Genomic DNA, 24157 nt, shown 5'->3' on the forward strand with positions numbered 1-24157 from the left:
TCATAATTAATCATCCTCAGTAAGTCGTCATGCTCGGAGTAGCACATGAGCCTGATAGACTATTTCTCGTTATTGATGTTTTGCGTTAAGACACTTTTATTTGGCATTGGTCTTGTCTTCGTTATTTTGATCTCCTGATGCATTGTTCCAGCTGCTCCTCTCTCACTCTCATGAGTCTTGTGAAACACCATATACACATCACCAGAACGTGGCACACACTTAACAAAGTTTTCGCCAACTTGAAATATAGTTGATGCTTGAGCCCACTGCGTATAGTATAGAGTTGAACTCCATCGATTAATTCAACATTTCGCAAATTCTTTTGGATAATTGATACGGGAGAGAATCGTAGTCTGTTCATCATTGCCAACTTATTACGTTTACATAACTCTCCATAAGCGTCAAACGGTGAAAGAAGTGGTGCAAATTTGTAACCTGGCTCTTCATAAAGATGTAAACTATTGTGTGCCTTTGTGACCAGCATCATTCCTAAGAGTTTCACGGTGTCGTAGCTGTTTTGTTTCCAACTCTTATGCTTATCTTTACTGATTCTAGTTTGATTACTTCCATTCTCATACGTTCATAGAACCCACCAGGTTGGTCACCTTTGAAATGAGCAGCCATAGATTCACCAATTACAATGATGGATATACATGGAGCGAGAAGCTCCTTCAATAGATTCTGATTCTGTATCACCAAATGACGATAAGTACAACTTAACTGCTTTCAGAATATATAGGATGATCCTTTAATGCCTTTATTGGACTCAACGAATATATCAAAGATACAATAATTTACCTCACAACTTTTATGTTGTTCAAAAGAGTGACGCGCCCACCTTATGGAGCTCTGTACAAAGAGTTCTTGCTGAAGTCTGACAACAAGATGTTCCGCAAGCTGGGTCAGCTGATTCTCATCGGGCCAAGTATCATGGAAGGTCTTCAGCAAGCCTTGGAGCATAAGTGAGTTGCAAGTGTCAAGTATTTGCATACACGATACAGAGTAGACTGATGCCTTGTTAATGAAACATTCCACACAATTATCAATTTAACAACTTATAAAGATATCAATTAGAATAGCTTTTGGTTGTTTCAAACTCCTCGTTAAACTTGTGATCAAAAATTTTCTGAGAAGAAAAAACATTTTTCGCATCTAGATCTTCTTGCCAATCTAGAACACCTCATGAGAGCCAACTGGGAAGAAATTTTAGTGATGGATGGAATCAAAGTCTACTCTCAGAGTATGTATGAAGCGACTTTGTTGAGGAGGAATCCATTAATGTGAATGACAACAACGTTCTGCTGACATACTACACCAAAGAATGAACTCACATACCCCGACGCAGCAGGAGGGGGACATACTCAAAGTAAGCTGCGTCAGGGTATGTGAGATGGTGTTCTGATGTGGTGTATTAATAATTTGGTGAAGCTCGTGAGAGGGATACGTTGTTGTCTTTAGCACTGGACTCCTCCTCAACCATGGAGATGCAAGTATTGCTCTCGGTATTCCTCGTCCAGGATTACGTTTTAACGACAAAAATAAGTGTTAAAGAGAACGATGAGGTTGTTTGTCTATTTCACTTATTTACCCTTGTAAGGTTTTGATGTATTCATTATTATGCAGTAGTTAATGATACATATGCTTGGTAACTTGTGTAAATAAAATCACAGATGTTAGAACTAAAGAAAAACTTAGTGACTGAAATAAGATTTGTATAAAATCAAAACAGTATTGAGCCACTGTCTATATTCACAGACATGCATAGATAAACCATGATACAATGCGGGCTCCCAAAGTAGCACAGGTACCGACATAGACGTATTAAGTTCGTAGACAAAGCAAACTGGCATTGGTTGAGTTAAACATGCAACTCAGTGAAGACACTTGTGGTGACGTAAAGTCATATTTTCTGAGTACTTTATATCATCCATGTTATGTAGTTAAAACCATGACTACTGAAAATGCGTATAGTCTTTATACTTCCTCTGTTGTAGACTAGGAAATATATTCAACAGACGCCATATTACAGGATGTTAGAGAATTAAAGTTCAAGGTCTGAGCATCAGTAAGTGAAGAATGGAGGTGCCTCACGTGGGTCAAAGTCATAGTCGTAAGCAGTCAACAATTGTATGTCTAATTGACAAAATCTTTTGCTTTAAGTTGAGTTGGTACTAACTTCAGTTCCCTGGTGGACCGTCCAAACATTCTCTACTTGTCTATGCCAGCCAGGCTGTGATCGACAGTCGCCGGTACCTGGAACACCTCATCGCCGAGAACTTCACCAGGCAAGATGGCAGTACAGACTTGTACATAGGCCAGGAGCACGTCATGCCCGTCTCAGCAGCCTGGCTCATCCCCCACGACGCTCCTTACCAAACAAACTTCGACCGCTGCATGATGGCCGTCATAGAGGTATGTTGGTGACCTACATGAATAAGATTTTCGTTTGAGACACAGTGGATTTTGATAAGAAAAAAGTAGTAGTTACTTACTATATATCACAAATGCATTTAACAATCTTTCAGGCGGCCAAAGGGGGCGGGAGCAGGGGGCTGGAATACCCCCCTCCCCCTTTGTATTTAGATTTCTAAAGGGGAACAGGAGTCACGCGCGTGGAGTGCTCATTCTCCTCGAAGGCTCAGATTAGGGTGTCTGAATGTGTGTGGATGTAACCAAGATGAAAAAAAAGGAGAGATAGGTAATATGTTTGAGGAAAGGATCCTAGATGTCTTAGCTCTGAGTGAAACGAAGCTCAAGGGTAAAGGTTAAGAGTGGTTTGGGAATGTCTTGGGAGTAAAGTCAGGAGTTGGTGGGATGACAAGAGCAAAGGAGGGAGTAGCACTACTCCTGAAACAGGAGTTGTGGGAATATGTGATACAGTGTAAGAAAGTAAATTCTAGATTAATGTGGATAAAACTGAAAGTGGATAAAGAAAAATGGGTGACTATTGGTGCCTATGCACCTGGTCATGAGAAGAAACATAATGAGAGGCAAGTGTTTGGAAGCAGCTGAGTGAGTGTGTTAGTAGTTTTGATGCACGAGACCAGGTTTTAGTAATGGGTGATCCAAATGCGAAGGTGAATAATGTGGCAGTTGAGGGAAAACTTGGTGTACATGGGGTGTTCAGCGTTGAAGATGGAAATGGTGAAGAACTTGTGGATTTGTATGCTGGAAAAGGACTGGTGATTGGAAATACCTGATTTGAAATGAGATATACATAAGTATACGTAAGTGAGCAGGAGAGATGGTCAAAGGGCGTTATTGGATTACGTGTATTAGATAGACGTGTAAAAGAGAGACTTTTGGATGTTGATGTGCTGAAAGGGACAGCTGGAGGGATGTCTGATCAGTATCTTGTAGAGGCGAAGGTGAAGATTTGTTGAGGTTTCCATGAAAGAAGAGAGAATGTTGGGGAGAAGAGAGTGGTGACAGCAGGTGAGATTGGAAAGGAGACTTATGTGAGGAAGTACCATGAGAGATTGAGTGTAGAATGGCAAAAGGTGAGAGCAAATGACGTGAGGGAAGTGGGTGAGAGCAAATGACGTGAGGGAAGTGGGTGAGGAATGGGATGTATTTAGGGAAGCAGTGATGGCTTACGCAAAATATGCATCTGGCACGAGAAAAGGGGAGGGTGTGCAGATTAGAAAGGGTAGTGAGTGGTGGGATGAAGAGGTAAGGTTGTTAGTGAAAGAGAAGAGAGAAGCATTCCGACGATTCTTGTAGGGAAATAGTGCAAATGATGGGAGATGCATTAAAAAAGCTGAAGGAACTCAAGAGAAAGGTGCAAGAGGTGAGAGAGAGAGAGAGGGGAAATGAGAGTTGGGGTGAGAGAGTATCATCAAATTTTAGGGAGGATAAAAAGATGTTTTGGAAGGAGGTAAATAACGTGCGTAAGACAAGAGAACAAATGAGAACATCGGTGAAGGGGGCTAATGGGAAGGTAATAACAAGTAGTGGTGAAGTGAGAAGGAGATGGAGTGAGTATTTGGAAGATTTGGTGAATTTGATGATAGAGGGGCAGATATAGGGTGTTTTGGTCAGGGTGGTGTGTGAAGCTACAACATAAATTCCTCCAAGAATACCTTAGGAACAAAATCATTCCTCGCACCCTAATCCAAAATGTCCTCCATAAGGAGAAACAAACACCATTCGGCAGAACAGAGCATAAAAGTCTTCTATAGAACATAGACAATGGTAAAACTGGCTATGACCAAGCCTTCTACAACCTCAGAAATGCTAGAAGAAAACTTTCCTCCATCTACAACAACCCATACATAGTTGCTGCCAACCATATAAGTGACGCTACAAGACGCGCAAGACACCAGATCATGGGAAATAGAACCATTTGAAATGGAAAATAGCCAAGATTTTTTAATGCAGTATATGGGCGAAAACATCAAACCCAGATGAGAACACCGTCAATTTTTCGTCCTATTCCTTATCCCAGGATGAAAAACTTGCACAAGGTTTTGGTCTCTCTTTTTCCTTCAGATACACAGATAATTTCATTGTGAAGCATTTAGTTTCTATTGTGAAATCCATTAATTGCTCTCCTCCAACCAGGAATTTAAATTTCGTATTCGGTTCAGTTTTAAGTGGCCTGATTCGTGATTGTGTAATGTGAAAGTGTAATGTGAAAGTGTAATGACATGCCTTAAGAAAAAAGGATGATATTCACATCAAATCTGATAAGACTAGCCAGTTCGTGATTTTGAATACAATTGATTATACATGCGAACTTCAAGGTCTTCGAAGTGATACTGATACATGTGAAAGATTAATATCCAATCCCCTTAACAGTAAAGACCTTCAACTCTAAACTCAACCAATTGGTAAAAAAGCACCAACCATTCTGAGGTCAGTAATGATGGTGAATCCCTCTCTTTCTTATATATATGGTCCCCCAAAACTCACAAAGATGGGTGTCCCCTCAGACCAAATATATCATCTGTTAATTCCCCTCGTTATAAGTTATGTAAAAGATTAGCAAAACATCTTAGTAATGTTCAAGGAAAAATCTTTTCATCGCATATCACAAATAGTTTAGACTTTGTTTACAAAGTTAGAAACATTGATATGCCTGATCTTAAATCATTAGTTTTGATGTGAATTCCCTTTTCCCTGAAGTACCCATTAATGAAACCATCACATATCTATGGAGGAAATTGCCCGATCTAAACCTTGACTTGCCTATAAAAACTTTCATTGACTTAGTTCAGCTTTGTGTTTCTAGTAATCTTTTCCATGATGATGAAGGTAATTGTTAATGACAGACATTTGGTCTTGTCCAATCCTTAGTAAATTATTTATGGAAGTAGTAATTCATTTATGGAATATTGTGAGATTGAAATTTTAGCTTCAATCAATGATCATCTGAGAGTTTGGTTTGGATACATGGATGATGTGTGGTCCTTTTGGCCATCCTCAAAAGATTGTGATGTTGTATTCAATAAATTAGATAACATCCACACTATCATCAAATTCAAGATGGTATGGGAAAAAGAAAGCAAACTGCCCTTTTTAGATGTGTTAATAAAATCTAAAAGAAGATGAAAGAGCTTAGGAAATGAGTCAGTTGTTCGCTGATGATCCAGCGCCTGTGCCTGATTCGGGTGAGAAACTGCAGAAGCTGGTGATTGGATTTGGTAAGGTGTGTGAAAGAAGAAAGCTGAGAATAAATGTGAAAATGAGCAAGGTAATTAGGTTTAGTAGGGTTGAGGGACAAGTAAATTGGGAGGTGTGTTTGAATGGAGAAAAACTTGAGGAAGTGAGGTGTTTTAGATATCTGGGAGTGGATTTGGCAGCGGATGGAAACATGGAAGCGGAAGTGAGTCACAGGATGGGGGAGGGGGCAAAGGTTCTGAGAGCGTTGAAGAATGTGTGGAAGGCGAGAACGTTATCTCGGAGAGCAAAAATGGGTATGTTTGAAAGAATAGTGGTTCCAAAAATGTTATATGGTTATGAGGCATGGGCTATAGATAGAGTTGTGAGGTGGAGGGTGGATTGTGTTGGAAATGAAATGTTTGAAGGCAATAAGTGGTGTGTGGTGGTTTGATCGAGTAAGTAATGAAAGGGTGAGAGAGATGTGTGGTAATAAAAAGCGTGTGGTTGAAGGAGCAGGAGAGATTGTATTGAAATGGTTTGATCACATGTAGAGAATGAGTGAGGAAAGATTGACAAAAAAGATATATGTGTCAGAGGTGGAGGGAACGAGAAGTGGGAGACCATATTGGAGATGGAAAGATATTTGAAAAAGATTCTGAGGGATTGGGTCCTGAACATGCAGGAGGGTGAAAGGCGCACAAGGAATAGAGTGAATTGGAACGATGTGGTATACCAGGGTCGACGTACTGTCAATGGATTGAACCAGGGCATGTGAAGCGACAGGGGTAAACATGGAAAGGTTTGTGGGGCCTGGATGAGGAAAGGGAGCTGTAGTTTCGGTGCACTAAACATAACAGCTAGGGACTGAGTGTGAACCAATGTGGCATTTTGTCCTTTCCTAGCGCTCCCTCGCGGGGGAGGGGTGATGCTATTTCATGTGTGGCGGGGTGGCGACGGGAAAGTATAAAGTCAGCAAGTAAGAATTATGTACATGTGTTTATATGTATATGTCTCTGTAAGTATATATGTGTATACGTTGAGATGTATAGGTATATATATGTGCGTGAGTGGACGTATATGTATATACATGTGAATATGGGTGGGTTGGGCCATTCTTTCGTCTATTATCTTGTGCTACCTCGCTAACGCGAGAGACAGCTACAAAGTATAAAGAATATGAAATACATATATTCCATATCTATCTATTTATTATACTTTGTCGCTGTCTCCCGCGTCAGCACGGTAGCGCAAGGAACTACGAAAGAATGGCCCAATCCACCCACATACACATATACATACATACACGTCCACACACGCACATATACATACCTATACATTTCAACGTATACATATATATACATACACAGACATATACTTATATAAACATGCAAATAATTCATACTTACCGCCTTTATTTATTCTCGTCGCCACCCTACCACACATTAAATGACACCCCCTCCCCCCGAATGCACACGAGGTAGCGCTACGAAAAGACAACAAAAGGCCCCATTCATTCACACTCAGTCTCTAGCTGTCATGTATAATGCAACGAAACCACAGTTCTCTTTCCACATCTAGGCCCCACAAACCTTTCCATCGTTTACCCCAGACGCTTCACATGCCCTGGTTCAATCCATTGACCGCCCGTCGACCCCGTTATACCACATCGATCCAATTCACTCTATTCCTTGAACGCATTTCACCCTCCTGCTTGTTCAGAACCCGATCGCTCAAAATCTTTTCCACTCATCTTTCCACTTCCAATATGGTCTCCCAATTCTCCTCGTTCTCTCCACCTCTGACACATATATCCTCTTTGTAAAGCTTTCCTCACTCATTCTCTCCATGTGACCAAAACCATTTCAAAACACCATCATCTGCTCGCTCAACTACGCTCTTTTTATTACCACACATCTCTCTTTCCCTTTCATTACTTACTCGATCAAACCACCTCACACCACATATTAACCTCAAACATTTTCATTTCCAACACATCCACCCTCCTCCGCACAATTCTATCTATAGCGCACGCCTCGCAACCAAAAAACATTGTTGGAACAACTATTCCTTCAAACATACCCATTTTTGCTTTCCGATATAATGTTCTCGCCTTCCACACATTTTTCAATGCTCCCCCACCCTGTGACTCATTTCCGCTTCCATCGTTCCATCCGTTGCCAGATCCACTTCCAGATATCTAAAACACTTCACTTTCTCCAGTTTTTCTCCATTTAAACTTACCTTCCAATTGACTAGTCCCTCAACCCTACTGTACCTAATAACCCTTGCTCTTATTCACATTTACTCTCAACTTTCTTCATTCACACACTTAACCAAAATCAGTCACCAGCTTCTGCTGGTTCTCACGTGAATCAGCCACTAACGCTGTATCATCAGCGAACAACAACCGACTCACTTCCCAATCTCTCTCATCCACAATACACTGCATGCTTGCCCCTCTCTCCAAAAGTCTTGCATTCACCTCCCTAACAACCACATCCATAAACAAATTAAAAGACCATGGAGACATCACACACCCCTGTCGCAAACCGATATTCACTGAGAACCAATCACTTTCCTCTCTTCCTACTCGTACATATGCCGTACATCCTCGATAAAAAGTTCTCATTGCTTCTAACAACTTGCCTCCCACACCATATATTCTTAATACATTCAACAGGGCATCTCTATCAACTCTATCATATACCTTCTCCAGATCCAAAAATGCTACATATAAATCTATTTGCTTTTCTAAGTATTTCTCACATACATTCTTCAAGGCAAACACCTGATCCACACATCCTCTACCACTTCTGAAACCACACTGCTCTTCCCCAATCTGATGTTTTGTACATTCCTTTACCCCCTCAATCAACACCCACCCACAAAGTTTCCCAGGACTACTCAACAAACGTATACATCTGTAATTTGAGCATTCAACTTTATTCCCTTTGCCTTTGTATATGTATATAAAAATATTATTTTTTTTATTTTATTATACTTTGTCGCTGTCTCCCGCGTTTGCGAGGTAGCGCAAGGAAACAGACGAAAGAAATGGCCTAAACCCCCCCCATACACATGTATATACATACGTCCACACACGCAAATATACATACCTACACAGCTTTCCATGGTTTACCCCAGACGCTTCATATGCCTTGATTCAATCCACTGACAGCACGTCAACCCCGGTATACCACATCGCTCCAATTCACTCTATTCCTTGCCCTCCTTTCACCCTCCTGCATGTTCAGGCCCCGATCACACAAAATCTTTTTCACTCCATCTTTCCACCTCCAATTTGGTCTCCCTCTTCTCCTCGTTCCCTCCACCTCCGACACATATATCCTCTTGGTCAATCTTTCCTCACTCATTCTCTCCATGTGCCCAAACCACTTCAAAACACCCTCTTCTGCTCTCTCAACCACGCTCTTTTTATTTCCACATATCTCTCTTACCCTTACGTTACTCACTCGATCAAACCACCTCACACCACACATTGTCCTCAAACATCTCATTTCCAGCACATCCATCCTCCTGCGCACAACTCTCTCCATAGCCCACACCTCGCAACCATACAACATTGTTGGAACCACTATTCCTTCAAAGATACCCATTTTTGCTTTCCGAGATAATGTTCTCGACTTCCACACATTCTTCAAGGCCCCCAGAATTTTCGCCCCCTCCCCCACCCTATGGTCCACTTCCGCTTCCATGGTTCCATCCGCTGCCAGATCCACTCCCAGATATCTAAAACACTTCACTTCCTCCAGTTTTTCTCCATTCAAACTCACCTCCCAATTGACTTGACCCTCAACCCTACTGTACCTAATAACCTTGCTCTTATTCACATTTACTCTTAACTTTCTTCTACCACACACTTTACCAAACTCAGTCACCAGCTTCTGCAGTTTCTCACATGAATCAGCCACCAGCGCTGTATCATCAGCGAACAACAACTGACTCACTTCCCAAGCTCTCTCATCCCCACCAGACTTCATACTTGCCCCTCTTTCCAAAACTCTTGCATTTACCTCCCTAACAACCCCATCCATAAACAAATTAAACAACCATGGAGACATCACACACCCCTGCCGCAAACCTACATATATATATATATATATATATATATATATATATATATATATATATATATATATATATATATATATATGTATATATATATATATATATATATATATATATATATATATATATATATATATATATATATATATATATATATATATATATATATATATATATATATATATATATATTGGAAAAGTTGAGGTCCAGATAAACTTTTGGTCTGTCAAGGCTTTATTATGGCGGATGACCAACGACCTACCCTCAGGTATCCAAGATATGGTTATACTTTGTGTAATGAAGACAATTGAGAAACATCATAAGCCAATATTCCAGTTTCATAATAAGAAAAATGGACCAGGCAGTATGATACAGTGGTTAAATTGATGAAAACTACTATTGACGTTTGTGTAAATAAATCATACATTTCCCTTTTCCATAGCCAGAGGTTGAACCATTATGTGACATTCATTTTTCATTTCATTTCAAGGTAGAAGTTTCAGTTTTCTAAGTTATTTCTTACATTTTTTCATATGTATATATATATATATATATATATATGTGTATATGTGTGTATGTGTGTATATGTGTGTGTATATGTGTGTATATACATATATATATATATATATATATATATATATATATATATATATATATATATATATATATATATATATATATATATATATATATATATATATATATATATTATCCCTGGGGATAGGGGTGAAAGAATACTTCTCACGCATTCTTCACGTGTCATAGAAGGCGACTAGAGGGGACGGGAGCGGGGGCCCAGAAACCCTCCCCTCCTTGTATTCTAACTTTCTAAAAAGGGGGAAACAGAAGGAGTCACGCGGGGAGTGTTCATCCTCCTCGTAGACTCAGATTGGGGTGTCTAAATGTGTGTGGATGTAACCAAGATGTGAAAAAAGGAGAGATAGGTAGTATGTTTGAGGAAAGGAACCTGGATGTTTTGGCTCTGAGTGAAACGAAGCTCAAGGGTAAAGGGGAAGAGTGGTTTGGGATTGTCTTGGGAGTAAAGTCAGGGGTTAGTGAGAGGACAAGAAGAAGGGAAGGAGTAGCAGTACTCCTGAAACAGGAGTTGTGGGAGTATGTGATAGAATGTAAGAAAGTAAATTCTCGATTGATATGGGTAAAACTGAAAGTTGATGGAGAGAGATGGGTAATTATTGGTGCATATGCACCTGGGCATGAGAAGAAAGATCATGAGAGGCGAGTGTTTTGGGAGCAGCTGAATGAGTGTGTTAGTGGTTTTGATGCACAAGACCGGTTTATAGTGATGGGGGATTTGAATGCAAAGGTGAGTAATGTGGCAGTTGAGGGAATAATTGGTATACATGGGGTGTTCAGTGTTGTAAATGGAAATGGTGAAGAGCTTGTAGATTTATGTGCTGAAAAAGGACTGATGATTGGGAATACCTGGTTTAAAAAGCGAGATATACATAAGTATACGTATGTAAGTAGGAGAGATGGCCAGAGAGCGTTATTGGATTACGTGTTAATTGACAGGCGCGCTAAAGAGAGACTTTTGGATGTTAATGTGCTGAGAGGTGCAACTGGATGGATGTCTGATCATTATCTTGTGGAGGCTAAGGTGAAGATTTGTATGGGTTTTCGGAAAAGAAGAGTGAATGTTGGGGTGAAGAGGGTGGTGAGAGTAAGTGAGCTTGGGAAGGAGACTTGTGTGAGGAAGTACCAGGAGAGACTGAATACAAAATGGAAAAAGGTGAGAACAATGGAAGTAAGGGGAGTGGGGGAGGAATGGGATGTATTTAGGGAATCAGTGATGGATTGCGCAAAAGATGCTTGTGGCATGAGAAGCGTGGGAGGTGGGTTGATTAGAAAGGGTAGTGAGTGGTGGGATGAAGAAATAAGATTATTAGTGAAACAGAAGAGAGGGGCATTTGGACGATTTTTGCAGGGAAAAAAAACAATTGAGTGGGAGATGTATAAAAGAAAGAGACAGGAGGTCAAGAGAAAGGTGCAAGAGGTGAAAAAGAGGGCAAATTAGAGTTGGGGTGAGAGAGTATCATTAGATTTTAGGGAGAATAAAAAGATGTTCTGGAAGGAGGTAAATAAAGTGCGTAAGACAAGGGAGCAAATGGGAACTTCAGTGAAGGGCGCTAATGGGGAGGTGATAACAAGTAGTGGTGATGTGAGAAGGAGATGGAGTGAGTATTTTGAAGGTTTGTTGAATGTGTTTGATGATAGAGTGGCAGATATAGGGTGTTTTGGTCGAGGTGGTGTGCAAAGTGAGATGGGTAGGGAAAATGATTTGGTAAACAGAGAAGAGGTAGTAAAAGCTTTGCGGAAGATGAAAGCCGGCAAGGCAGCAGGTTTGGATGGGATTGCAGTGGAATCTATCAAAAAAGGGGGTGACTGTATTGTTGACTGGTTTAAGGTTATTTAATGTATGTCTGACTCATGGTAAGGTGCCTGAGGATTGGCGGAATGCGTGCATAGTGCCATTGTACAAAGGCAAAGGGGATAAGAGTGAGTGCTCAATTTACAGAGGTATAAGTTTGTTAAGTATACCTGGTAAATTATATGGGAGGGTATTGATTGGGAGGGTGAAGGCATGTACAGAGCATCAGATTGGGGAAGAGCAGTGTGGTTTCAGAAGTGGTAGAGGATGTGTGGATCAGGTGTTTGCTTTGAAGAATGTATTTGAAAAATACTTAGGAAAGCAAATGGATTTGTATGTAGCATTTACGGATCTGGAGAAGGCATATGATAGAGTTGACAGAGATGCTCTGTGGAAGGTATTAAGAATATATGGAGTGGGAGGCAAGTTGTTAGAAGCAGTGAAAAGTTTTTATCGAGGATGTAAGGCATGTGTACGTGTAGGAAGAGAGGAAAGTGATTGGTTCTCAGTGAATGTAGGTTTGCGGCAGGGGTGTGTGATGTCTCCATGGCTGTTTAATTTGTTTATGGATGGGGTTGTTAGGGAGGTAAATGCAAGAGTCTGGAAAGAGGGGCAAGTATGCAGTCTGTTGTGGATGAGAGAGCTTGGGAAGTGAGTCGGTTGTTGTTCGCTTATTATACAGAGCTGGTGGCTGATTCATATGAGAAACTGCAGAAGCTGGTAACTGAGTTTGGTAAAGTGTGTGAAAGAAGAAAGTTAAGAGTAAATTTGAATAAGAGCAAGGTTATTAGGTACACTAGGGTTAAGGGTCAAGTCAATTGGGAGGTAAGTTTGAATGGAGAAAAACTGGAGGAAGTAAAGTGTTTTAGATATCTGGTAGTGGATCTGGCAGCGGATGGAACCATGGAAGCGGAAGTTAATCATACGGTGGGGGAGGGGACGAAAATTCTGGGAGCCTTGAAGGATGTTTGGAAGTCGAGAATATTGTCTCGGAAAGCAAAAATGGGTAAGTTTGAAGGAATAGTGGTTCCAACAATGTTGTATGGTTGCGAGGCGTGGGCTATGGATTAGAGTTGTCCGCAGGAAGGTGGATGTGCTGGAAATGAGATGTTTGAGGACAATATGTGATGTGAGGTGGTTTGATCGAGTAAGTAATATAAGGGTAAGAGAGATGTGTGGAAATAAAAAGAGCGTGGTTGAGAGAGCAGAAGAGTGTGTTTTGGAATTGTTTGGTCACATGGAGAGAATGAGTGAGGAAAGATTGACCAAGAGGATATATGTGTCAGAGGTGGAGGGAACGAGGAGAAGTGGGAGACCAAATTGGAGGTGGAAAGATGGAGTGAAAAAGATTTTGAGTAATCGGAGCCTGAACATGAAATAGCATCCTCCGCCCACCAGCGAGATAGCGCTGGGAAAAGATAAAAACAGATACATTCGTTCACATTTTGTCTCTATCTGTTGCTTGTAATTCATCGAAACCACAGCTTCCTTTCCACATCTAGGCCCCACAGATCTTTGAATGGTTGATCCCAGACTCCTTCACATCCCCTGTTAAATCCATGGACAACACGTTGACCCCCTTATACCACATCGTTCCAATTCACTCTATTCCTTGCACTCCTTTCACCTCATGTATGTTCAGGTCCCGATCCCTCGAAACCTTTTTCTCTCCATCTTTCCACCTCCAATTTGGTCTCCCGCCTCTCCTTCTTCCCTCCACCTCTGACACATATATCATCTTTGTCAGTCTTTCCTCACTCATTCTGTCCATGTGTCCAAACCATTTCAACACACCGTCTTTTGCTCGCTCAACTGCACTCTTTTTTATTACCACACATCTCTCTCACCCTTTCATTACTTATTCGATCAAATCACCTCACACCACATATTGTCTTCAAGCATCTCATTTCCAACACATCCACCCTCCTCCGCACAACCCTATCTATCAACCCATTCCTAGCAACCATAAAACATTGTTGGAACACCTTTTTCTTCAAACATACCTAATATTGCTCTCCGAGATAACGTTTTCGCCTTCCACCCATTTTTCAACGCTCCCAGAGCCATTGCCCCCTCCACCAACCTCTGACTCACTTCCGCTTCCATGGTTCCATCCGCTGTTAAGTCCACTCCCAGATATCTAAAACACTTCACTTCCTCCAGATTTTCTTCATTCAAACTTTCCTCCCAATTAACTTATCCTCAACCCTACTGAACACCTTGCTCTTATTCACATTTGCTGTTTGCTCTCTACTTTCTTCTTTCACACTCTTTGCCAAACTGAGTCACCAACTTCTGCAGTTTCTCACCCGAATCAGCCACCAGCGATGTATCATCAGCGAACAACAACTGACACTTCCCAAACCCTCTCATTTACGATCGATTTCATACTTGCTCGTCTCTCCGAAGCTCTAGCATACAAGTCCCTAACAATCTTATTCATAAATAAGTCAAACAACCATAGGGACATCACGCACCCTTGTCGCAAACCGACATTCACTGAGAACCAGTCACTTTCCTCTCTTCCTACTCATACACATGTCTTACATCCTTGGTAAAAACTCTTCGCTGCTTTTAGCAACTTACCTTTTACGCCATATATTCTTAAGACCTTCCACAAAGCATCCCTATCATTCCTATCATATGCCTTCTCCAGATCCATAAATACTGCATACAAATCCATCTGTTTTTCTAAGTATTTCTCACAAACATTCTTCAAAGCAAATCCTATGATCCACACATCCTTTACCACTTCTGAAACAACACTGTTCTTCCCAAATCTGATGCTCTGTACATGCCTTTACCCTCTCAATCATTACCCTCTCATATAATTTCCTGAGAATACTCAACAAACTTATGCTTTTGTCTTTGCACAGTAGCACTATGCATGTATTCTATTAATCCTCAGGCACTTCACCATGATCCATACATATATCAGATAGCCTTACCAACCAATCAACAACACAGTCGCCCTCTTTTTTCATAGTACTGCAATAACATCCAAACCTGCCACCTTGCCGTATTTCATCTTCCGCAAAGCTTTCACTACTTCTTCTCTGTTTACCAAACCAGTCTCCCTGACCCTCTCACTTCGCATATCACCCCGACCGAAACACCCTATATCTGCAACTCTATCATGAAGCACATTTAACAATCTTTCATAATACTCAACCCATCTCCTTCTCACTTCACAACAACTTGTTGTTACCTCCCCATTTGCCCCCTTTACTGATGTTCCCATTTGTTCTCATATCTTATGCACTTTATTTACCTCCTTCCAAAACATCTTTTTATTCTCCCTAATGATACTCTCTCACCCCAACTCTCTGCCCTTTTTTCACCTCTTGCACCTTTTTCTTGACCTCCTGCTGTTTTCTTTTATACACCTCCCAATCATTTACATACTTCCCTGCAAAAATCGTCCAAAACGCCTCTCTCTTTTCTTTCACAAACAATCTTAATTTTTCATCCCACCACTCAATACCCTTTCTAATCTGCCCACCTCCCACCTTTCTCATGCCACAAGCATCTTTGCGCAAGCCATCACTGCTTCTCTAGATTTATCCCATTCCTCCCCCACGCCCCTTACATTCAAAAATCTTTTTCACTTCATCTTTCTACCTCAAGCTTGATTTCCCGCTTCTCCTTGTTCCCTTCACCTTTGACACATATATCGTCTTTGTCAATATTTCCTCATTCATTCTCTCCATATGTCCAAGCAATTTTAACACCCTCTTCTGTTCTCTCAACCACACTCTATTTCCACATATTTATCTTACCCTTTCATTACTTACTCGATTTACCTCACACCACATATTGTCCTCAAGCATTTCATTTCCAGCACATCCACCCTCTTCCGCACAACTCTATCAATAGCACATGCCTCGTAATCCCATAACATAACATATGTATATATATACATATGAATATATATATATATATATATATATACATATATATATATAAATATATATATATATATATATATATATATATATATATATATATATATATATATATATATATATATATATATATATATATATATATATATATATATATATATATATATATATATATATACATATATATATAAATATATATATATATATATATATATATATATATATATATATATATATATATATATATATATATATATATATATATATATATATATCATCAAACACATTCAACAAACCTTCAAAATACTCACTCCATCTCCTTCTCACATCACCACTACTTGTTATCACCTCCCCACTTGCGCCCTTCACCGAAGTTCCCATTTGCTCCCTTGTCTTACGCACTTTATTTACCTCCTTCCAGAACATCTTTTTATTCTCCCTAAAATTTAATGATACTCTCTCACCCCAACTCTCATTTGCCCTTTTTTTCACCTCTTGCACCTTTCTCTTGACCTCCTGTCTCTTTCTTTTATACATCTCCCACTCAATTGCATTTTTTCCCTGCAAAAATCGTCCAAATGCCTCTCTCTTCTCTTTCACTAATACTCTTACTTCTTCATCCCACCACTCACTACCCTTTCTAATCAACCCACCTCCCACTCTTCTCATGCCACAAGCGTCTTTTGCGCAATCCATCACTGATTCCCTAAATACATCCCATTCCTCCCCCACTCCCCTTACTTCCATTGTTCTCACCTTGTTCCATTCTGTACTCAGTCTCTCCTGGTACTTCCTCACACAGGTCTCCTTCTCAAGCTCACTTACTCTCACCACCCTCTTCACCCCAGCATTCACTCTTCTTTTCTGAAAACCCATACAAATCTTCACCTTAGCCTCCACAAGATAATGATCAGACATCCCTCCAGTTGCACCTCTCAGCACATTAACATCCAAAAGTCTCTCTTTCGCACGCCTGTCAATTAACACGTAATCCAATAACGCTCTCTGGCCATCTCTCCTACTTACATACGTATACTTATGTATATCTCGCTTTTTAAACCAGGTATTCCCAATCATCAGTCCTTTTTCAGCACATAAATCTACAAGCTCTTCACCATTTCCATTTACAACACTGAACACCCCATGTATACCAATTATTCCCTCAACTGCCACATTACTCACCTTTGCATTCAAATCACCCATCACTATGACCCGGTCTCGTGCATCAAAACCACTAACACACTCATTCAGCTGCTCCCAAAACACTTGCCTCTCTTGATCTTTCTTCTCATGCCCAGGTGCATATGCACCAATAATCACCCACCTCTCTCCATCAACTTTCAGTTTTACCCATATTAATCGAGAATTTACTTTCTTACATTCTATCACATACTCCCACAACTCCTGTTTCAGGAGTATTGCTACTCCTTCCCTTGCTCTTGTCCTCTCACTAACCCCTGACTTTACTCCCCAGACATTCCCAAACCACTCTTCCCCTTTGCCCTTGAGCTTCGTTTCACTCAGAGCCAAATCATCCAGGTTCCTTTCCTCAAACATACTACCTATCTCTCCTTTTTTCACATCTTGGTTACATCCACACACATTTAGGCACCCCACTCTGAGCCTTCGAGGAGGATGAGCACTCCCCGCGTGACTCCTTCTTCTGTTTCCCATTTTAGAAAGTTAATACAAGGAGGGGAGGATTTCTGGCCCCCCGCTCCCGTCCCCTCTAGTCGCTTTCTACGACACGCGAGGAATACGTGGGAAGTATTCTTTCACCCCTATCCCCAGGGATAATATACATATATATATACATATACACATACACACTTATGGTGTCTTGGACTTGTGGTGTTTATATTCAACGTGATGCTCATCTTGCTATGCTTGTAAGTTGTGTCTGTGAGGCCATAAGCTAGATCTAGCATGTCCAGTTCTTCATCGGTGCATGGATCTTCTATTGCGTCAAAGTCCTCCTTCTTAAAGATCAAATGACATGTAGAACAAGCCAATGTTCCCTCGCATGCACCATAGCCATAGAGTGGCAGATATAGGGTGTTTTGGTCGAGGTGGTGTGCAAAGTGAGAGGGTTAGGGAAAATGATTTGGTAAACAGAGAAGAGGTAGTGAAAGCTTTGCGGAAGATGAAAGCCGGCAAGGCAGCAGGTTTGGATGGTATTGCAGTGGAATTGATTAAAAAAGGGGGTGACTGTATTGTTGACTGGTTGGTAAATTTATTCAATGTATGTATGACTCATGCTGAGGTGCCTGAGGATTGGCGGAATGCGTGCATAGTGCCATTGTACAAAGGCAAAGGGGATAAGAGTGAGTGCTCAAATTACAGAGGTATAAGTTTGTTGAGTATTCCTGGTAAATTATATGGGAGGGTATTGATTGAGAGGGTGAAGGCATGTACAGAGCATCAGATTGGGGAAGAGCAGCGTGGTTTCAGAAGTGGTAGAGGATGTGTGGATCAGGTGTTTGCTTTGAAGAATGTATGTGAGAAATACTTAGAAAAGCAAATGGATTTGTATGTAGCATTTATGGATCTGGAGAAGGCATATGATAGAGTTGATAGAGATGCTCTGTGGAAGGTATTAAGAATATATGGTGTGGGAGGAAAGTTGTTAGAAGCAGTGAAAAGTTTTTATCGAGGATGTAAGGCATGTGTACGTGTAGGAAGAGAGGAAAGTGATTGGTTCTCAGTGAATGTAGGTTTGCGGCAGGGGTGTGTGATGTCTCCATGGTTGTTTAATTTGTTTATGGATGGGGTTGTTAGGGAGGTAAATGTAAGAGTTTTGGAAAGAGGGGCAAGTATGAAGTCTGTTGGGGATGAGAGAGCTTGGGAAGTGAGTCAGTTGTTGTTCGCTGATGATACAGCGCTGGTGGCTGATTCATGTGAGAAACTGCAGAAGCTGGTGACTGAGTTTGGAAAAGTGTGTGGAAGAAGAAAGTTAAGAGTAAATGTGAATAAGAGCAAGGTTATTAGGTACAGTAGGGTTGAGGGTCAAGTCAATTGGGAGGTGAGTTTGAATGGAGAAAAACTGGAGGAAGTGAAGTGTTTTAGATATCTGGGAGTGGATCTGGCAGCGGATGGAACCATGGAAGCGGAAGTGAATCATAGGGTGGGGGAGGGGGCGAAAATCCTGGGGGCCTTGAAGAATGTGTGGAAGTCGAGAACATTATCTCGGAAAGCAAAAATGGGTATGTTTGAAGGAATAGTGGTTCCAACAATGTTGTATGGTTGCGAGGCGTGGGCTATGGATAGAGTTGTGCGCAGGAGGATGGATGTACTGGAAATGAGATGTTTGAGGACAATGTGTGGTGTGAGGTGGTTTGATCGAGTGAGTAACGTAAGGGTATGAGAGATGTGTGGAAATAAAAAGAGCGTGGTTGAGAGAGCAGAAGAGGGTGTTTTGAAGTGGTTTGGGCACATGGAGAGGATGAGTGAGGAAAGATTGACCAAGAGGATATATGTGTCGGAGGTGGAGGGAACAAGGAGAAGAGGGAGACCAAATTGGAGGTGGAAAGATGGAGTGAAAAAGATTTTGTGTGATCGGGGCCTGAGCATGCATGAGGGTGAAAGGAGGGCAAGGAATAGAGTGAATTGGAGCGATGTGGTATACCGGGGTTGACGTGCTGTCAGTGGATTGAAGCAGGGCATGTGAAGCGTCTGGGGTAAACCATGGAAAGCTGTGTAGGTATGTATATTTGCGTGTGTGGACGTATGTATATACATGTGTATGGGGGGGGGGGTTGGGCCATTTCTTTCGTCTGTTTCCTTGCGCTACCTCGCAAACGCGGGAGACAGCGACAAAGTATAATAATAATAATAATAATAATATATATATATATATATATATATATATATATATATATATATATATATATATATATATATATATATATATATATATATATATATATATATATATATATATATATATATTTATATATATATATATATATATATATATATATATATATATATATATATATATATATATATATATATATATATATATATATATATATATATATATATATATATATATATATATATATATATATATATATATATATATATATATATATATATATATTCTTCAAGGATTTTCGCCCCCTTCCCCACCCTATGATCCACTTCCGCTTCCATGGTTCCATCCGCTGCCAGATCCAATCCCAGATATCTAAAACACTTTACTTCCTCCAGTTTTTCTCCATTTAAACTTACCTCCCAATTGACTTGACCCTCAACCCTACTGTACCTAATAACCTTGCTCTTATTCACATTTACTCTTAACTTTCTTCTTTCACACACTTTACCAAACTCAGTCACCAGCTTCTGCAGTTTCTCACATGAATCAGCCACCAGCGCTGTATCATCAGCGAACAACAACTGACTCACTTCCCAAGCCCTCATCCCCAAGAGACTTCATACTTGCCCCTCTTTCCAAAACTCTTGCATTTACCTCCCTAACAACCCCATCCATAAACAAATTAAGCAACCATGGAGACATCACACACCCCTGCCGCAAACCTATATTCACTGAGAACCAATCACTTTCCTCTCTTCCTACACGTACACATGCCATACATCCTCGATAAAAACTTTTCACTGCTTCTAACAACTTGCCTCCCACACCATATATTCTTAATACCTTCCACAGAGCATCTCTATCAACTCTATCATATGCCAGGAGGTCAAGAGAGTGAAAGAGGTGCAAGAGGTGAAAAAGAGGGCAAATGAGAGTTGGGGTGAGAGAGTATCATTAAATTTTAGGGAGAATAAAAAGATGTTCTGGAAGGAGATAAATAAAGTGCGTAAGACAAGTGAGCAAATGGGAACTTCAGTGAAGGGCGCAAATGGGGAGGTGATAACAAGTAGTGGGGATGTGAGAAGGAGATGGAGTGAGTATTTTGAAGGTTTGTTGAATGTGGTTGATGATAGAGTGGCAGATCTAGGGTGTTTTGGTCGAGGTGGCGTGCAAAGTGAGAGGGTTAGGGAAAATGATTTGGCAAACAGAGAAGAGGTAGTAAAAGCTTTGCGGAAGATGAAAGCCGGCAAGGCAGCATGTTTGGATGGTATTGCAGTGGAATGTATTAAAAAAGGGGGTGACTGTATTATTGACTGGTTGGTGAGGTTATTTAATGTATGTATGACTCATGGTGAGGTACCTGAGGATTGGCGGAATGCGTGCATAGTGCCATTGTACAAAGGCAAAGGGGATAAGAGTGAGTGCTCAAATTACAGAGGTATAAGTTTGTTGAGTATTCCTGGTAAATTATATGGGAGGGTATTGATTGAGAGGGTGAAGGCATGTACAGAGCATCAGATTGGGGAAGAGCAGTGTGGTTTCAGAAGTGGTAGAGGATGTGTGGATCAGGTGTTTGCTTTGAAGAATGTATGTGAGAAATACTTAGAAAAGCAAATGGATTTGTATGTAGCATTTATGGATCTGGTGAAGGTATATGATAGAGTTGATAGAGATGCTCTGTGGAAGGTATTAAGAATATACATATATATATATATATATATATATATATATATATATATATATATATATATAAATATATATATATTTTTTTTTTTGGCTTTGTCGCTGTCTCCCGCGTCTGCGAGGTAGCGCAAGGAAACAGACGAAAGAAATGGCCTAAACCACCCCCATACACATGTATATACATACGTCGACACACGCAAATATACATACCTACACAGCTTTCCATGGTTTACCCCAGACGCTTCACATGCCCTGATTCAATCCACTGACAGCACGTCAACCCTGGTATACCACATCGCTCCAATTCACTCTATTCCTTGCCCTCCTTTCACCCTCCTGCATGTTCAGGCCCCGATCACACAAAATCTTTTTCACTCCATCTTTCCACCTCCAATTTGGTCTCCCTCTTCTCCTCTGTATATATATATATATATATATATATATATATATATATATATATATATATATATATATATATATATATATATATATATATATGTGCGTGTGTGTGTGTGTGTGTGTGTGTGTGTGTGTGTGAACGGATGTGCCTTTATTCCTCTGTTCCCTGGTGATATGTTACTGACGCGGGAAACAGCAATCAAGTATGAAAAAAAACTGTCCATATGTGCCAGACATTGTATAATGTTTGTCTTGTATCTTAAGGCAGGTTTGTACGGGAAGTGGAGCAAAGAGCAGAAGGTTAAGGCTCGTCTTAACAGCAGCAGGAGAAAGCGGGAGTACCTGGCACAGCAGCAGCAGCAGAAAGAACAGGAGGGGACGGGAGGTGGAACACAGTCTGGCAGCAGCACGACGGCCCTCACCCTCGCACACATGCAGGGTCCCCTCATGCTCCTCCTTCTGGGGCTCGCCTCAGCTGGATTCATCTTCTCTGTCGAGGTCTTTAAAGATATGCTATTGTGAACCAAAGCAGACGTCTAGTATTTAAGAACTGAGTCTGTACATTATAAAATGCCTTCGATAAAGAATGTTGATAAAGAAATCTGTTTTTTAGATACTGGAAACTGGATGATATTGTTGATGTACATGATAAGTTAAAGATAAAACCAAAAAACATAGGGGAGAAAGAATACTTCCCACGTATTCCCTGCGTGTCGTAGAAGGCGACTAAAAGGGAAGGGAGCGGGGGTCTGGAAATCCTCCCCTCTCGTTTTTTTTTTTTAATTTTTCCAAAAGAAGGAACAGAGAAGAGGGCCAGGTGAGGATATTCCCTCAAAGGCCCAGTCCTCTGCTCTTAACGCTACCTCGCTATCGCGGGAAATGGCGAATAGTATGAAAAAAAAAAAAAAAAATATATATATATATATATATATATATATATATATATATATATATATATATATATATATATATATTCTTATTAATTCTATTTTGCTTTGTCGCTGTCTCCCGCGTTAGCGAGGTAGCGCAAGGAAACAGACGAAATAATGGCCCAACCCACCCACATACACATGTATAGACATACACGTCCACACACCCAAATATACATATATATACATTTCAATGTATACATATATATACACACACAGACATATACATATATACACATGTACATAATTCATACTATCTGCCTTTATTTATTCCCATCGCCACCTCGCCACACATGGAATAACAGCCCCCTCCCCTCTCATGTGTGCGAGGTAGCGCTAGGAAAAGACAACGAAGGCCACATTCGTTCACACTCAGTGTCTAGCTGTCATGTAATAATGCACCGAAACCACAGCTCCCTTTCCACATCCAGGCCCCACAGAACTTTCAATGGTTTACCCCAGACGCTTCCCATGCCCTGGTTCAATCCATTGACAGCAAGTCGACCAGGGTATACCGCATCGTTCCAATTCACTTTATTCCTTGCACGCCTTTCACCCTCCTGCATGTTCAAGCCCCGATCACTTAAAATCTTTTTCACTACATCTTTCCACCTCCAATTTTGTCTCCCTCTTTTCCTCGTTCCCTCCACCTCTGACACATATATCCTCTTGGTCAATCTTTCCTCGATCATTCTCTCCATGTGACCAAACCATTTCAAAACACCCTCTTCTGCTCTCTCAACCACACTCTTTTTATTACCACATTTCTCTCTTACCCTTACATTACTTACTCGATCAAACCACCTCACACCACATACTGTCCTCAAACATCTCATTTGCAGCACATCCACCCTCCTGCGCACAACTCTATCCATAGCCCACGCCTCGCAACCATACAACATTGTTGGAACCACTATTCCTTCAAACATACCCATTTTTGCTTTCCGAGATAATGTTCTCGACTTACAGCCATTCTTCAAGGCTCCCAGAATTTTCGCCCCCTCCCCCACCCTTGATTCACTTCCGCTTCCATGGTTCCATCCGCTGCCAGATCCACTACCAGATATCTAAAACACTTTACTTCCTACAGTTTTTCTCCATTCAAACTTACCTCCCAGTTGACTTGACCCTCACCCCTACTGTACCTAAAAAACTTGCTCTCATTCACATTTACTCTTAACTTTCTTCTCTCACACACTTTACCAAACTCAGTCACCAGCTTCTGCAGCTTCTCACATGAATCAGCCACCAGCGCTGTATCATCAGGGAACAACAACTGACTCACCTCCCAAGCTCTGTCATACACAACAGACTCTATACTTGTCCATCTTTCCAAAACTCT

The 24157-nt window shown here is 40.7% G+C and overlaps 2 protein-coding genes across 2 annotated transcripts in view; both read left to right on the forward strand.

Moving 5' to 3' along the window:
- Positions 1-24157, forward strand: part of LOC139754190 (ionotropic receptor 93a-like) — a 298583-nt gene that overhangs the window by 110710 nt on the left and 163716 nt on the right. The window lies entirely within an intron of this gene.
- Positions 641-22471, forward strand: LOC139753985 (uncharacterized). Its single transcript, XM_071670946.1, has 3 exons — positions 641-962; positions 2226-2412; positions 22151-22471. Exons 1-3 carry the CDS (start codon positions 811-813, stop codon positions 22406-22408), a joined length of 597 nt encoding a protein of 198 aa, XP_071527047.1. The 5' UTR covers positions 641-810; the 3' UTR covers positions 22409-22471.

This window comes from Panulirus ornatus, chromosome 16, assembly GCF_036320965.1.
Source record: "Panulirus ornatus isolate Po-2019 chromosome 16, ASM3632096v1, whole genome shotgun sequence".
Lineage (NCBI taxonomy): Eukaryota > Metazoa > Arthropoda > Malacostraca > Decapoda > Palinuridae > Panulirus > Panulirus ornatus.

What these genes read in the sequence shown, in the direction of transcription:
- LOC139753985 (XM_071670946.1), top strand. Translation starts at nt 811, where the DNA reads ATGTTGTTCAAAAGAGTGACGCGCCCACCTTATGGAGCTCTGTACAAA. An exon ending in CAGCAAGCCTTGGAGCATAA is followed by an intron (nt 963 to 2,225) that starts GTGAGTTGCAAG and finishes TGTCTATGCCAG; the next exon opens with CCAGGCTGTGATCGACAGTC. An exon ending in GCATGATGGCCGTCATAGAG is followed by an intron (nt 2,413 to 22,150) that starts GTATGTTGGTGA and finishes TTGTATCTTAAG; the next exon opens with GCAGGTTTGTACGGGAAGTG.